The sequence below is a fragment of the Chiloscyllium plagiosum genome, chromosome 40 (genome assembly GCF_004010195.1).
Source record: "Chiloscyllium plagiosum isolate BGI_BamShark_2017 chromosome 40, ASM401019v2, whole genome shotgun sequence".
In the NCBI taxonomy this organism is placed as follows: Eukaryota; Metazoa; Chordata; class Chondrichthyes; order Orectolobiformes; family Hemiscylliidae; genus Chiloscyllium; species Chiloscyllium plagiosum.
Window position 1 is genome coordinate 25872720 of NC_057749.1, and position 15729 is coordinate 25888448.

General features: G+C 42.6%; 1 protein-coding gene across 1 annotated transcript in view; it reads right to left on the minus strand.

Moving 5' to 3' along the window:
- Positions 1 to 271: 271 nt before the first annotated feature.
- Positions 272 to 15729, minus strand: part of LOC122542442 (flocculation protein FLO11-like) — a 33587-nt gene continuing 18129 nt past the window's right edge. The window contains exon 6 of the mRNA XM_043680133.1: positions 272 to 529. Within this exon, the coding sequence (XP_043536068.1) occupies positions 272 to 529 (258 nt within the window). The remainder of the gene's footprint in view (positions 530 to 15729) is intronic.

The window sequence follows — 15729 nt, forward strand, 5'->3', positions numbered from 1 at the left end:
CTAGCAGTAAGCCCAGACTAGGGATTCCCAGCTTTGGCAAGGCCGGGAGTCCTGGTCACAGTAGGCCCAGACCTGGGACTCCCGGCACTGGTGAGGCCCAAACTCTCGGTTGCAGTAGGCCCAAAGCAGGCACCCCTGGCACTGGAGAGACCAGGGGTCTTGGTCGCAGTAGGCCCAGACCAGGGACTCCAGGCAGTGGCGAGGCCGGGAGTCCTGGTCATAGTCGGCCCAGACCAGGGACTCCCGACACTGGGGAGGCCAGGAGTCCTGGTCACAATAGGCCCAGAGCAGGGACCCCTGGCACTGGCCAGGCCAGGAGTCTTGGTTGCAGTAGGCCCAGAATAGGGACCCCTAGCACTGGCGAGGCCAGGAGTCTTGGTCGCAGTAGGCCCAGAGTAGGGATTCCTAAAACTGGCAAGGCAGTGGCAGTTGCAGCAGAGCTGGCAACTTCTGGTGGTGGAGTGAGTGTGGGATCACCATGCAACTCAGTGGCATTGGTGAGGTGAGCCCGGTAGCGAAGATATGGCACCTAAAGAAGGGGGACTCATATGTTGGTGAATCTAGTGCAGGAGGAGGAGGTCGGGTAGCGGTGCAGGTGTGGAGGATGACTCGGCTCAGGACTCATGGTGGAGGCAGCCGAACACTTTCAGTTAGAATTTCTTACTCTTTTTATTCTTACACGACTCAAAATGGCATCAGATTGTGGCGACAGTTGAAGCTTTTCACTGTATTTTTCGTGTATAAAATGCAAGTGACAATAAATCGTCCAATCAATCAATCAATTAATCAAGATGCTAACAAGTTCCTTGTGACAAGCCCAGTTGGTCGATTGGCAGGTTTTGAACCACCCCAAGAGAGGGTGCTCCTTGCTGAACAGATTCTGGCTGGGATAGAAACAAAAACAGAAATTGCAGGAGACACTCAACTGGTCTGGCAGCAACTGTGGGGAGAAATAAGAGTTTCGGACCCGAAACTTTAACTCTGACTTCTCTCCACAGATGCTGTCAGACCTGCTGAGATTTTCCAGCAATTTCTGTTTTTGTTTCTGATTTACAGTTCATTTGGTTTTTATTCAGGACAGGACAGGGTTCCTGCTCTGATAGCCTCCAGCTTTGGGGCCTCAGAACAAACCACTTTATGGACTTGTGGAGACCAGCTGTCCCTAGTCGCCATACACAAAGATGACAAGGACCACAAATTTGACTGGGACACACAACGATCATAGGACAAGATAGACACTGGTCAGCCAGAGAATTCCTAGAAGCATGTCACTTAGCCACGGACTCCATCAACAAGCACATTGACCTCGACCCAGTATACTGGCCACTACACCAAACAACCAGAACCAGCAACTGGAAGCAGCAGGAAGGGAACAAAATAAATACAAGAAGACACTGTACAGCAACACTTCACAGGAGGCTTCAAAGCTCTGAAGATGTCACCTAAACAGGGGACGGAACATCTGCAAATGAACTTCCCAGCTCGGCAAACATACCCACATCTAGGACTTGTGGAAAGACACAAACAATACTGCATATGCCCCTCCACAGACCAAATGGGGGTCTAATCACCTCAGCAAATGAGGAGGCTGCTGGGCAGCTTTGGGAACTTGCACTCACAAAAGAAATAAATAGAAACAGGTTTTCTCACATCAAAAACCAGTTAAACTTCATTCCCTGCCAAAACACCAAGTTATGTTTAGAATTAATTGCAAATCAGCCTTCATGATCGAAATTATACTCTAACATAGAACTACACCTCATATACAAAGTTTCTAATCCTTGCTAATTATAACTTAGAAAATGTTTTGTATTATAATCCTACATTTAAAAAAAACAAACTAACAGATCTTGAGGAGCTTTTTGATGGAGGACAGGAAGGATGGTTTACTACAAATTTATATTTGTATAGTGCCTTTAATTACGAAAACAGACCAAAGCCCTTCACATGAACATTATAAAACTAAATGCGACACTAAGCCATGTAGGAGGTATTAGGTCAGGTGAACAAAGACTTTACGGAAAAGATAGGTTTAAGGAGTGTCTTAAAGGAGGAAAGTGACGTATAAAACACAAGAGATGAACAAAAACACAAGAAAATAGCACTAGGAATAAACCCTAAAAGCTAGTTTTGTTCAATATGATTGTGGCCTATTTTGGACTTCAACTCTACTTTCCTACCTGATCCTCCTTCTATCGAGAATCTGTCCTTAAATCTGGCCAACAATGGAAAAGATGTACTGGCACTGGGTGCAGAGGAGGTTGGCTCGGTTCATTTCAAAATTAAGAAGGTTGTTTTAGGGGGGGGGAGATTGAGTGGACTGGGACTATACTCGCTGGAATTTAGAGAAATGAAGAGGTATTTTATAGAAACATAAAGTTATGAAGGGAACAGATAGGATAGATGCAGGGACGTTAGTTCCACTGGCGGGTGAAAGTAGAACGAGGGGGCATAGCCTCAAAATAAAAGGGAGCAGATTTCGGACTGAGTTGAGGAGGAACTTCTTCACCCAAAGGGTTGTGAATCTGTGGAATACCCTGCCCAGGGAAGCAGCTGAAGCTGCCTCATCAAATGCTTTTAAGGCAAAAATAGATAGATTTTTGAACAGTAAAGGAATTAAGGGTTATGGTGAGCGGGTGGTAAGTGGAGCTGAGTCCATGATAAAGATCAGCCATGATCTATTGAATGGCGGAGCAGGCTCGATGGGCCAGATGGCCTACTCCTGTTTCCTAGTTCTTATGTTCTTGTAGAGCATTCACAACCCACTGGTGTACAGAATTCTAAAGTTTCACAACCCTTTGAATGAAGCCATTTCTCCTCATCTCAGTTTGAATGGATCAACCCCTCATCTTAAGGGTATGCCCACAGCCCCCCATCTCCATAAAGGAAACAACCTCTCCTGTCAAATCCATTCACTAATTGTCTCAATAGACAATAGACAATAGGTGCAGGAGTAGGCCATTCTGCCCTTCGAGCCTGCACCACCATTCAATATGATCACGGCTGATCATCCTTAATCAGCATCCTGTTCCTGCCTTATCTCCATAACCCTTGATTCCACTATCCTTGAGAGCTCTATCCAACTCTTTCTTAAATGAATCCAGAGACTGGGCCTCCACTGCCCTCTGGGGAAGAGCATTCCACACAGCCACCACTCTTTGGGTGAAGACGTTTCTCCTCATCTCTGTCCTAAATGGTCTACCCCGTATTTTTAAGCTGTGTCCTCTGTTTCGGCACTCACCCCGCAGCGGAAACATGTTGCCAGCCGCCAGAGTGTCCAATCCTTTGATCATCTTATATGTCTCAACCAGATCCCCTCTCAGTCTTCTAAACTCAAGGGTACACAAGCCCAGTCGCTCCAGTCTTTCAGCATAAGGTAATCCCGCCATTCCAGGAATTGACCTCGTGAACCTACGCTGCACTCCCTCAATAGACAGAATGTCTTTCCTCAAATTTGGAGAAATTTGGTGTAATGATTTAATGTCTGAGAAACTTGGCAAGAAAAGGTCCCCCAGAGGTCCTGTCATGTTTAATAGCAGGATCTGATTATATTAAATTCTCTGTTACATGTATCAAGGGACTAACATACATTTAAGGTGGAAATAAATTGAATTTTCATCTCTCTCCAGAAACAAGGGATACAGGGAGTAGGTACAAGGGATTTCAATCCAAGTCAGTACTTTGCCCCCAATACCATGCGCCCTAATTTTGCTCACTAACCTCCTATGTGGGACTTTATCAAAATCTTTCTGAAAGTCCAGGTACACTACATCTACTGGATCTCCCTCGTCCATCTTCAGAGTTACATCCTCAAAAGATTCCAGAAGCTTAGTCAAGCATGATTTCCCTTTCATAAATCCATGCTGACTCTGACCTATCCTGTTACTACTAACCAGATGTGTCATAATTTCATCCTTTATAATAGACTCCAGCATCTTTCCCACCACTGAGGTCAGACTAACTGGTCTATCATTTCCTGCTTTCTCTCTCCCACCTTTCTTAAAAAATGGTACAACTTTAACCACCCTCCAATCCGCAGGAACTGATCCCGAATCTATCGAACTCTGGAAAATAATTACCAACGCATCCACGATTTCTCGAGCCACCTCCTTCAGTACCCTGGGATGTAGACCATCATGTAGACTTATCAACCTTCAGACCTAACAGTCTCTCCAACACCAATTCCTGGCAAATATAAATTCCCTTAAATTCAGGTCCTTCAGCCATTGTTACCTCAGGGAGATTGCTTGTGTATTCCCCAGTGAACACAGATCTGAAGTACCTATTCAATTCTTCTGCCATTTCTTTGTTCCCCGTAATATATTCCCCTGTTTCTGTCTTCAAGGGCCCAATTTTAGTTTTAACCATTTTTTTGCCTTTCACATACCTAAAAAAACTTTTACTATCCTCCTTTATATTATTGGCCAGTCTCTGTTTTGATCATCTCCTTCTGTACATTAGGTGTTCCAGAGTTTAGGAGACAGGCAGCTGAAGACATAGCCACATACAATAGTCTAGAACTACAGGAGTGCAGACATCTGAAGGGATTGAGAGATTGGAGGATAATGGAGAGATTGGGAGGATGAGACCATGGAAGGATGTGAAAACAAGATCATGGGTTTTTAAAATCAATGCTGACAGACAATGCAATTCAGAGGGTACAGGAGTTACAGTAGAATGGGAATTAGTGTGAAGTGATTCATGAGTAACAGAATATCGGATGACCTCAAGTATAGAGAGATGGAAAATGGGACCCTAGCCAGTGGTGTGTGGGAACAGTCAAGTCCAGGCTTAAACAAGGGATTCATCATCAAATAAGATAAGGCAGGAGGGGGATGTTGAATATCGCTGAGTTAGAAGCACACTGCAGCATTTATGGGAACTTCATATTACAGCTTGAGCATTTGTCTCTGCCTTATTCATTATCTCTTCTCTCTGTCTGCGAAAGGTTTTAAACAACACAAGGACATACCATCTCACTGTCCTATTCATTTGTTACACTAGCAGACTTACAGATGTTGCAACATTACGAGTCTACTCTTGGCTCATAACCAGGTTGAGGTCCACTTTTGTGGGTGTGATCATGTGAACCAAGGCCAAATTCCAGACTTGCAACTCCAAATATTTTTATTATTCCTCTGGGGGATTCATTTATGATCAGTTGATTTGAAATGGTTTTCAAAGTTTTGAGTATGTCAAGTTACAATGACAAATCTGGTACATTTCCCATTTTATATCCTGGACTTTACAATGAATGTTATTGGATTTGACATAGAAATTCAGATCAAGGATCCATTGCAGTACAGTCATTAAAAACTTACCAGAGACAGCTTCCACTTTGCCAAGGCTTAAGGCTCCAGCTCCCCCTAATGGAGGGCTTCACTCAGATACAAGACAGCACCTCGCGGTGTGGGGGGAGGATAACAAAGATTGAGGAAGTTAAAAATTACACAACAACAGGTTATAATCCAACCTAGTGTTGTGTGATTTTTAACTTTGTCCACCCCAGTCCAACACTGGCACCTCCACACCTTGGCTAGAATAGCCACTTAACTCAATCGCACAACACCTGGTTATAGTCCAACAGATTTATTTGGAAGCACTAGCTTTCGGAGCGCTGCTCTTTTATCAGGTGGCTGTGGAGAATATTCTGGACTATAACCTGGTGTTGTGTGATTTTTAACTTTGTATACCCCAGTCCAATACTGGTGTCTCCAAATCATGACTTAACTAAAGTTGCCGATCGTAAATCGAATTACCTAGCTGCAAATAAATTAACAAAATGCAAGTAAGACTTTCTTTGTAGTATTTAGCCACTAGCAACTGGAATTTGGCGCTTGGTGCATGGGATGAAGAGGGTGGTTCTTGCTATTTTGAAATGCTGTCACATTTGTCAGGATGGAGGCAATGAGATTATTGATGAAAGCTGAGAGGAGATAAATACGAGGTGTGGTTGAAAATAGGTTGGCTGTGGAGGGGTAAACCCCTTACCTCCTCCATTCTGAGGAAGGGTTATTCAACCTGAAATGTCAGCTCTGATTTCTCTCCACAGACGCAGCCAGACCTGCTGAGCTTTTCTAGCAATTTCTGCTTTTGTCTCCCATACAGGACAGGACCCAGCCTCATCTTCTGCCTGGGTACCTTACAGCTTTCAGGATTCGACACTGAGATTAACAATCGCCTCTATATTTGATGTGGAGGTGCTGGTGTTGGACTGGGGTTGACAAAGTTAAAAATCTCACAACACCAGGTTGGACTATAACCTGGTGTTGTGTGATTTTTAACTTCCTCTATCTTTGTTACCCTTCCCCCACATCCCGAGGTGCTGTAGTGTATAAACCTGCTGTCCAACAGATTTATTCTAGCCAAAGTATTCTTCCATCAGGGTGTAAAACCTGTCAGTTGGGGCATTTTTAAACAAAGGGTTTCCTCAAGGTTGAAGGTTATCACATGACCACACAGATTAGTGGAGATCCCCTTGTATTGCTCATCAGAGGTCAGATGATAAGCTTTTATAATGACCCATGTGTTGCATCATTTAATGGACAAATTATCATTCAGCTTTTAAATCAAAGGTATGTGCAGATTTCCCTGAACCTTCAATCTTATTCCTGCAAAAACCGAAGTCAGTGAGAACCTAGCATTTTGCTGAGACAGTGGGTTTACAGATTATGCTGTTATACCTCCAGGTTAAAAGGAAACAAGTCTGTTATTTTTTGTTAACACCGTTGACTCTTACAAGTCAAACGGATGTGGAGGAGACACAGGACTTTCTGTATCTGTTTTATCTCTCTTACAGTTGAAATCAATATTCACTGGAGGCTTACAGACTTCCTCTTCAGTCTTGGTTTTGATTGTGGTGGCTTTGTGCGTCCGGCAGGCAAACTGCCTGTTCAGCTTGGGAGGTATGTCACATAGCAACTAAGGAGCTAGACATAGAAACTGGGAGGATCGAGAAGGAGAGAGACGGAAGGGGGAGGGGTACAAGAGTAGATAAGGTACAGCAGCTGGAGATCTCAGTGAGTCGGACAGCATCCAGACAGAGAGAGAGCTCGAGTCTAGACCCGAAACATTACCTTGCTCTCTCTCCATGGGTGCTGTCTGACCCACTGTGATCTCCAGCATTTGCGGTTTTCAGCACAGATTCCCGCATCTACAGTAATTTGCTCCTAAAGTACATCAGCTTCTGACCTCATTTTAAATTATGAGTAAACACCTTATTGGTGAAGGCTCCTTATTTAAATATGTTAGCGAATTTTGAGAAGATTTGTAACTCAGGTTGAGGTTTTGGATGTAGGTTTGCTCACTGAGCTGCAAGGTTCATTTCCAGATGTTTCATTACCCTACTAGGTAACATCTTCAGAGGGCCTCTGGCAAAGCAATGCTGAAAATTCCTGTTTTCTATTTATATGTTTGGGTTTCTTTGGGTTGGTGATGTCATTTCCTGTGGTGATGTTATTTCCTGTGGTGAAGTCCCTTTCTGTTCCTTTTCTCAGGGGGTGGTAAATGGGGTCTAACTCGATGTGTTTATTGATAGAGTTCCGGTTGGAATGCCACGCTTCTAGGAATTCTCGTACATGTCTTTGTTTGGCTTGTCCTAGGATGGATGTGTAGTCCCAGTCAAAGTGGTGTCCTTCCTTACCTATATGTGAGGATACTAGTGAGAGAGGGTCATTTTTTTGTGGCTAGTTGGTGTTCATGTATCCTGGTGGCTAGTTTTCTGTCAGTTTGTCCAATGTAGTGTTTGTTACAGTTCTTACATGGTATTTTGTAAATGACATTAGTTTTGCTGGTTGTTTGTATAGAGGGTCTTTCAAGTTCATTAGCTGCTGTTTTAGTGTGTTGATGGGTTTGTGGGCTACCATGATGCCAAGGGGTCTGAGTAGTCTGACAGTCATTTCTGAGATGTCTTTTATGTAGGGGAGAGTGGCTAGGGTTTTTGGACGTGTTTTGTCTGCTTGTTTGGGTTTGTTGCTGAGAAATCGGTGGACGGTGTTCATTGGGTACCCATTCTCACCAAATACCATGTATTCAAAAAGAATGGGTACACAATGAACACAGTCTGCCGATTTCTCAACAACAAACCTAAACAAGCAGTCAAAACACGTCCAGAAACCTTAGCCACTCTCCCCTATATCATGGTAACCCACAAACCCACCAACACACTAAAACAGCAGCTAATGAACTTGAAAGACCCTATACAGAAAATGAGCAATACTAATGTCTTTTACAAAATACCATGCAAGGACTGTAACAAACACCACAGGAAATAACATAATCACAGGAAATGACATCACCAACCCAAAGAAACCCAAACATATAAATATTAAGCAGGAATTTTCAGCATTGCTTCGCCTGAAGCCCACTGAAGATGTTACCTAGTAGGGTGACGAAACATCTGGAAATGAATCTTACAACTCAGCGAGCAAACCTACATCCAAAATTTAAATATGTAAATATAATTTCAGTGGCATGATTGGAACCCATTGGTTAAAAAGTGGATACTGGACCAAACCCAGCTGACATGGTGGCTCAGTGGTTGGCACTGCTGCTTCACAGCACCAGGGACCTGGGTTCAATTCCAACCTCAGGCTACTGCCTGTGTGGAGTTTGCACATTCTCCCTGTGTCTGTGTGGGTCTCCCCCCCACAGTCCAAAGATGTGCAGGCTAGGTGAATTGGCCATGCTAAATTACTCTAGGATGTGGTGTGGGTTAACCATGGGGAAAATATAAGTGTATGGGGGTGGGCTATTCTTTGGAGAGTTGGTATGGCCTGCTTCCACACTGTAGGTATTCTATAATTTTTCAATCCAAAACAACTCAGCTTTGACATAAAGTATGATATTGAGCCATATATTGGTATGAATTATGGATCGATTGGCTCAATAGGGCTGCTCGCTCACTACAGAGAGAGGTGATGGTTTAACCTGCGGGTCACCATGCTTGTTGAGGAAATTACTTAGTCTGAGACTTCGAGTCTTGTTTCAAGAAGCTTTATATTTTGTAAATTCACGGAGAGGCAGAGACAGTCTCCACTGTCTAACAGCACTCGCTCGAGCTGAACAGTCAGCCTATACTTATACAATGATACAAACAATATTGCTTATATTCCACAGTTTACAATAATTCAAGATAAAGATAAGCAGCTATCGCCTTGTTGCTCAAGGACAGAAAAGGTAACGAGCTCAGGAAGCAGCCCCACTAATGAGACTATGATATACTCCTTATATTTGTCAAATTATAATTACACAACCTCAGTCATTATTTCCAGCAGTATTTTTCCACTAAAGCGGGAGGCTGAGAGCCAAGATAGCTTTTACCTTGGACAAGTATCCCATCATGCAGCAGTATGCCAATTTCTTACTACTTCCACAACACCTCAGGTGAAAGGAGAGATTAAGAAGGACAGTCCTTCATGGTGACCTAAGCAGATGTGAGAATTGAATCCATGCTGTTGCCAACATGCTGCAATCAAAACCAGCCGTGCAGCCAAGGTGTATTGGCTAATAGGATACAGAGTCGAGAGTGTGGTGCTGGATAAGCACAGCGGTCAGGCAGCATCCGAGGAGCAGGAAAATCTCTGTTTCGGGCATAAGCCCTTCATCAGGAATAATAGGAAACAGAGGGTGGACATAAATGGCTCATTTTCAGGTTGACAGATATGACTAAGTGACATCCACACAGATCAATTTCGGAACCTCAATTCCTCATAAATTATATGAATAACTTTATTGAAAGAACCAATTCTGAGGTTTCTATGTTAGCTGATGATACAAAGGACAGGAAAGTAAGCTGTGAAGAGGAAATAAAGAGACTCAAAGGTAGGTAGATTGTTTAAGTGAGCGGGTAAGAACTTTGCAAATGGAGAAGCATGTGTAAAAGTGTTTACAAGATAACCAGGAAAGCAGCATATTATTTATATTATGGTCAGCACATTGAGGCAGCATTAGAGCATACTGCTGAACCATAGCGCCAGGGACGTGGGTTCAATTCTAGCCTTCATTGACTGTCTGTGTGGAGTTTGCATGTTCTCCCCGTGTCTCCATGGATTTCCTCCCACAGTCCAAAGATGTGAAGGTTAGGCGGATTGGCCGTGCCAAAATGCCTCATAATATTCAAGGATGTGCAGGCTAGGTAGGTTAACTATGGTAAATGTGGGGTTATGAGGATAGGGTGGCATGCTCTTCAGAGGGTCAGTGCAGACTTGATGAGCTGAATGGCCTATCTCCGCACTGTAGGAATTCTATGGTTCTATTTAAATAGGGAGAGATTGTAGAACACTGAGGTGCAGAGGGACCTGGGTTTTCTGGTAAATGAATCACTAAAGGATAGCATGCAGATACAACAAGTGATTAGGAAAACAAATAAAATATTGTTGCTCATGCAAAGGAAATACACTATATAAGTAGGGATACTTGACTACAGTTGTATAGAATACTGGTGAGGGCACATCTGGAAAGCTGTGTAGCTTAAGTCTCCTTATTTAAGAAAGAATGGAGTTAGCAGCTCAGAGAAGTACCTGGAATGTGAAGTGAAGTGGGTAGGACAGCAGTTGAGTCAGTCAAGATGATTACCCAAATATGAAGCCTTCAAAGTTAATCTTGAGGCTATTAGAGTCATAGAATCTTACAGCAAGGGAATTGACCCTTTGGTCTAACCAGGCCATGCCGAACATAATCCCAAACTAAACTAGTCCCACCTGACTGCTCCTTGACCATATCCCTCCAAACCTTTCCTATTTATGTACTTATCCACATGTCTTTTAAATATTGTAATTGTACCATCATCCACCACTTCCTCAGGAAATTTATTCCACACATGAACCGCCTCCGTGCAAAATCTTTGCCCCTCATGTCTTTTTTAAAATCTCTCACCTCGCACCTTAAAAACGTAACCCCTAGTCTTGAAGTCTCCCATCCTAGGGAAAAGACACCTACCATTAACTCTATCCATACCCCTCATGACAAAACAAAATTCACTGCAACAGGACAAATGATGTAGAGTGTTCAAACAATGGAAAGGAAGATTGGGAGCTCCAGATAGTAAATTTTAAGCAAAATCCACTTACCTCTTTTGATTTTTGATTTGATCTATTATTGACAAATGTACGTAGCTACAGTGAAAAGTTTTGTTTGGCGTGCAGTACAGGCAGGTACCATACAAAGTGCATCAGCGTAATAGAACAGAGCAATGAATACAATTTTTATGGGAGCAGCGAAGATGCACAAAGAGCAAGATCAACATTAAACTTAAAAATTTGATAGGTCCAGTGCGTTGTTATTAGACTTTTGAATGGACATCCCAAATTTAGGAAGCGCCTTTATGGAAATGCTGAATTTTCTGAGCATCCTGAGGAAATAGAGGAAATAACATCAATGTGGGGGAAGGAAGTCTCGAGCTTGCACGATAGAGAAAGAGTGACTGACCATTGTCTTTGTTTATAAACATTTTAAACAATTTCTATTTGTGAGAGACTAAGTGACAATGGAGTCTAACCTCAAGGCACATCAAAACATCTTCCTCAAATCACTTTTATCAGCTCGAGACTTGCATTAACATGCCAGAGGAGATTTTCAGGGTTTTGCAAGCGGGTTAGGTGGGCTTGGATCGGCGCAACATCGAGGGCCAAAGGGCCTGTACTGCGCTGTATTCTTCTATGTTCTATGTTCTATGTTCTATTAACATGCCAGAGGAGATTTTCAGGGTTTTGCAAGCGACGAAGCCATTGACTACTGTACAGATCCTAGAAGGCTCCAAATATGTTTTTACAATCTTGGCTGTCTTCATAGTGAATATTGCCTTGAAGTTCATGAAAATGAGACTAATTTAGCATCTGCTGAAGAAAGCTCCAGATATCCTCAAGAGCAGCCTGAAAGACAAGAGCTGAAAATGAAGGGAGTAAATAACTGTGATTACTGCTACAGACTGGATGAGCGGCATGGTAGCAGTGTAAAAAAAAACTTGTATAACAGAGTGTGCATCGGTCCAAAGGATCGCAATAAAGCATCAAAGAGATCTCAACAATCCATTGCAAACTGTTGAAGAAATTTGGCCACAACTCACTTAGGCAAAGGTCTTTATTACCTTTGATACAAACAATAGATACTGCTACATGAAGCTGGATGAAAACAGTAGCTTTTTAACTATATTCTTGACAAAATTTGGGAGTTACAGGTGGTTCAGCAAGTCATTGGGTACTTCCACTGCCCTTGAAGAGTATCGATGCAGGCAGCACAAGATAGTCTGTGATCATCCTAAAGTGGAAGCTACTGTGGAAGATCTGTTGGTCTATGGATGTGGAAGAAGCCATGACAGCTCATAATATAGTGTGTTTCTCCAAACAAAAAAAAAGCTACAATCAAACGTAGCTTAAACCAAGCACATAGTCATGTATGTAGATGGCAACAAAGAGTTTGGTCAGATCCTGCCAAGGTGAGAGCTGAAGCAGAGATGTAGTGGCTAACAGATATTAAAATAATGGATTTGTGACTATTGTGCAAAGTTCTTACCTTACTTGTCATCACAGTGTGGACTTCTGTGCAAGTTCACAATACAGTGTTATTGGGGCACGAAGAAATCAAACAGTAGAATCAAACAACAATGATGCCAAGGTCTGCGTTGAGGTGCTATAACATCAATGATAAAATCATCTTGTGAGGACAGCAAGACAGGACTCAGAGCAACCACTATGCTGCAAGGATAGCCAGTTACATTTAGGATTTGAATGTAAACTCAACATCACTGGACTCAGATAGAGAAAGAGTGACTGACTATTGTCTTTCTTTATAAGCATTTTAAACAGTTTCTTTTTGGGAGAGACTAAGTGACAATGGAGTCTAACCTCAAAGCACATCAAAACATCTTCCTCAAATCACTTTTATCAGCTCCAAAGCATCTACAAATAGCATCACTTAGCTTGCTCTGTACATGGCATACATTCAAGGGAAACAGATGTATCTTTCCCACATACGGTTGAGACAGCTCTTTACGAAGTAAGCTGAGGATGCTGAGACGGGGTGTGAAATCTTCCGGATCCAATGATAAGCAACAGCTCAGTATACTCTGAAAGTCATCAAGTCACCAATCCAGCAAAGTTATTCAACCAGAAAGGCAGGTGTCTCAATTAGACAAACACGGCAACAAGATGCAACTCTTTAAGTACCGCAGCTGTAAGGATGAATGAAAAGGGCATGAAAGCATTAAGGAAATAGCTGCTGCAACATAGCATTGGTCATATAGAGGTGAAGTCATAGCCCAAGACAGCATTTTGAATAGGGGATTTAGAGGCATTAAGTCTAAGGAAATGAGAAAAGGGGATGCTGATTTGCATCCTCACAAGCCATCAATGAATTCAGTCCAGTCTGAGGAAGCCAAGAGAAGTCTGTACTGGCCAAACATCATTCAGAGCAACATCAGTCAGTACATTGCTTGGAATAAATACCAGGCTAAACAAGCTGAAGAGTTGCTTCTGACACATGGCATCCTCAACAGACCATGAATAAAGGTTAGAATAGACTTCTTCACTCTCATAGGAACTGCTTAACTTGTAATTGTTGACTACTATTCTGACTGCTGGGAGTTTGGTAAACTCATGTCACCATCTACAGGAGAAATTACAGAATGCCTTAAAACACACTTCCGTCAGTACTGAACTCAAACATTAAGGGAGTGACAATGTACCTCAATGAACGAGAGGAAAATTCAGCTACTTCATCATGGTCTGAGGAATTCAAGACTATCCATCCCAGTCAAATGAGGCAGCAGTGCATATCACCAATGGTATCATATTCAGCAAATCCAGATTTGACTTGTACAAGGAATCTGTGAGTGGAGACACACATCTATGTATGAATTGAGAGTAGGCCAATCCAACGACTGATATAATGTCGCATGCAAACTATTAACAAAAACCTACCAAAGCCAGGATCAGTGCCAAAATCAATGCAAAAAGACAAAAAGCAAAATGTCATTTTCATAAAACTGCCACAAAATAACTGTCAGCCCACATGACAAGTTGGGATCTGTGTTGAGCAGTTGCCACCTCAATTGTATGCAGTGACTGGCCAGATGGATCACCACAACTGCATGCATCTATGTGCAACGAAAGAAGCTGTTCCGTCACTGCAGGCAGCTGATCAGGAAGATGTGATCTCACCTTTGGCATGGAGTACAGAACCAGCATCAATCCCAGAGGTCCACTGATCCCCAGCAACGGAAATGAACCAGCAACAACAGTTAATGTGGCAACATCACTTTGCATGGGAATGACATTCCCTGGAGGATTAAAACATCACCCTCGGAATGAACAGATACTAGACGAACAGACAATGGGGAATGTGCATATATTCCATTTAAAGGCGTGTGCCATTTAAAAACTGCATATGCAGAAGTTGACAGAAATAGACTGACAAGAGTTAATACAGCATTCTGGTAATAAAGGATAATTTTCTTTGAGACCGTGAGAAACTAGTAACTTCTGCACATGTATTGCACGCAACCTTTAAATCACTCACGCCTTTAAATGGTTTGCATTTCCCATTGTCTGTACTTTTTAATACAAAGGAGAAGTTTGGAAAAATGCAGTTTTAGATAGTTCTAATCAACCTGTTCAGAAATAATATAATGCAAATTTGGAGCAGGTAGGACTTGAAACCTGGTTTTCTGGTCGGAAGAATAACACAGCACCAAAAGATCACTTTACTAAGATACAATTTCTGAGTATACTGGCTGGCTTGCTGTAATCAGAAAGCACCTATCACTGTTGCAAATACCTTTTTGTGCAATCTGGGGCAGCCATTAAGTACACATCACTTGAAACATGTTTGGCGCTGCAGGATGTTGTTGGAGAGACTGGAATTATAGAACACATTTTAAAAACTAGAGCTTCTCATTTAAGATTGAGATGAGGGGGATTTTTTTTTTCTCTCAGAGAATTGAGAGGTTCTTTCCCATACAGCAGTGGAGGGGCAGGATCATTGAATATGCTTAAGGCTGAGGGAGATAAGATTCTTGCTTAAAAAGGGACTGAATGATTATCAGAGGTAAGCAAGAATATAGCTTGGAGGTCACAATAACATCAGCACCTCTTGTAGAATATGCAAGTAGGCATGGGAGGACCAAATGGTCTACTCCTGCTATTAATTTGTACCTTCATACTTTTGTATAAAGTAATTAAAACTTTTGTCAAAGCTATTCCTGAGAGGCTTAAACACAACTGAGAAGTGGAGAAGTTTCTGGAGGGAATTGCAGAGCAACAGTATGTGACGGGTGGCAGTTATAGGAAGGGGGGAAAGTCTCAGATACAGTCACATAGATGGGTTAACTCCAGGAAGGGTGAGAGAGGTCGGCACCTAGGGCAGGAGCTTTTTGTGGATATACCCATTTCAAACAGGGTATGCTGTTTTGGAAAATGTAGGGGGTGATGGATTCTCAGGGGAACGTAGCACGAACAGCCAAGTTTCTGGTATTGAGACTGGCTCTAAAGCAACGAGGAGTACGTCGGCTTCCAAGAGATCAATTGTATTAGGGCATTCTGTAGTCAGAGGTACAGACAGACGTTTCTGTGGCCAGCAGAGAAAAAGCAGAATGGTGTGTTGTTTCCCTGGTGCCAGGATCAAGGATGTCTCAGAGAGGGTGCAGAATGTTCTCACGGAGGAGAGGGGCCAGCAAGAGGTCATTGTCCACATTGGAACCAATGACATTGGAAGGGAAAAGGTTGAGACTCTGAA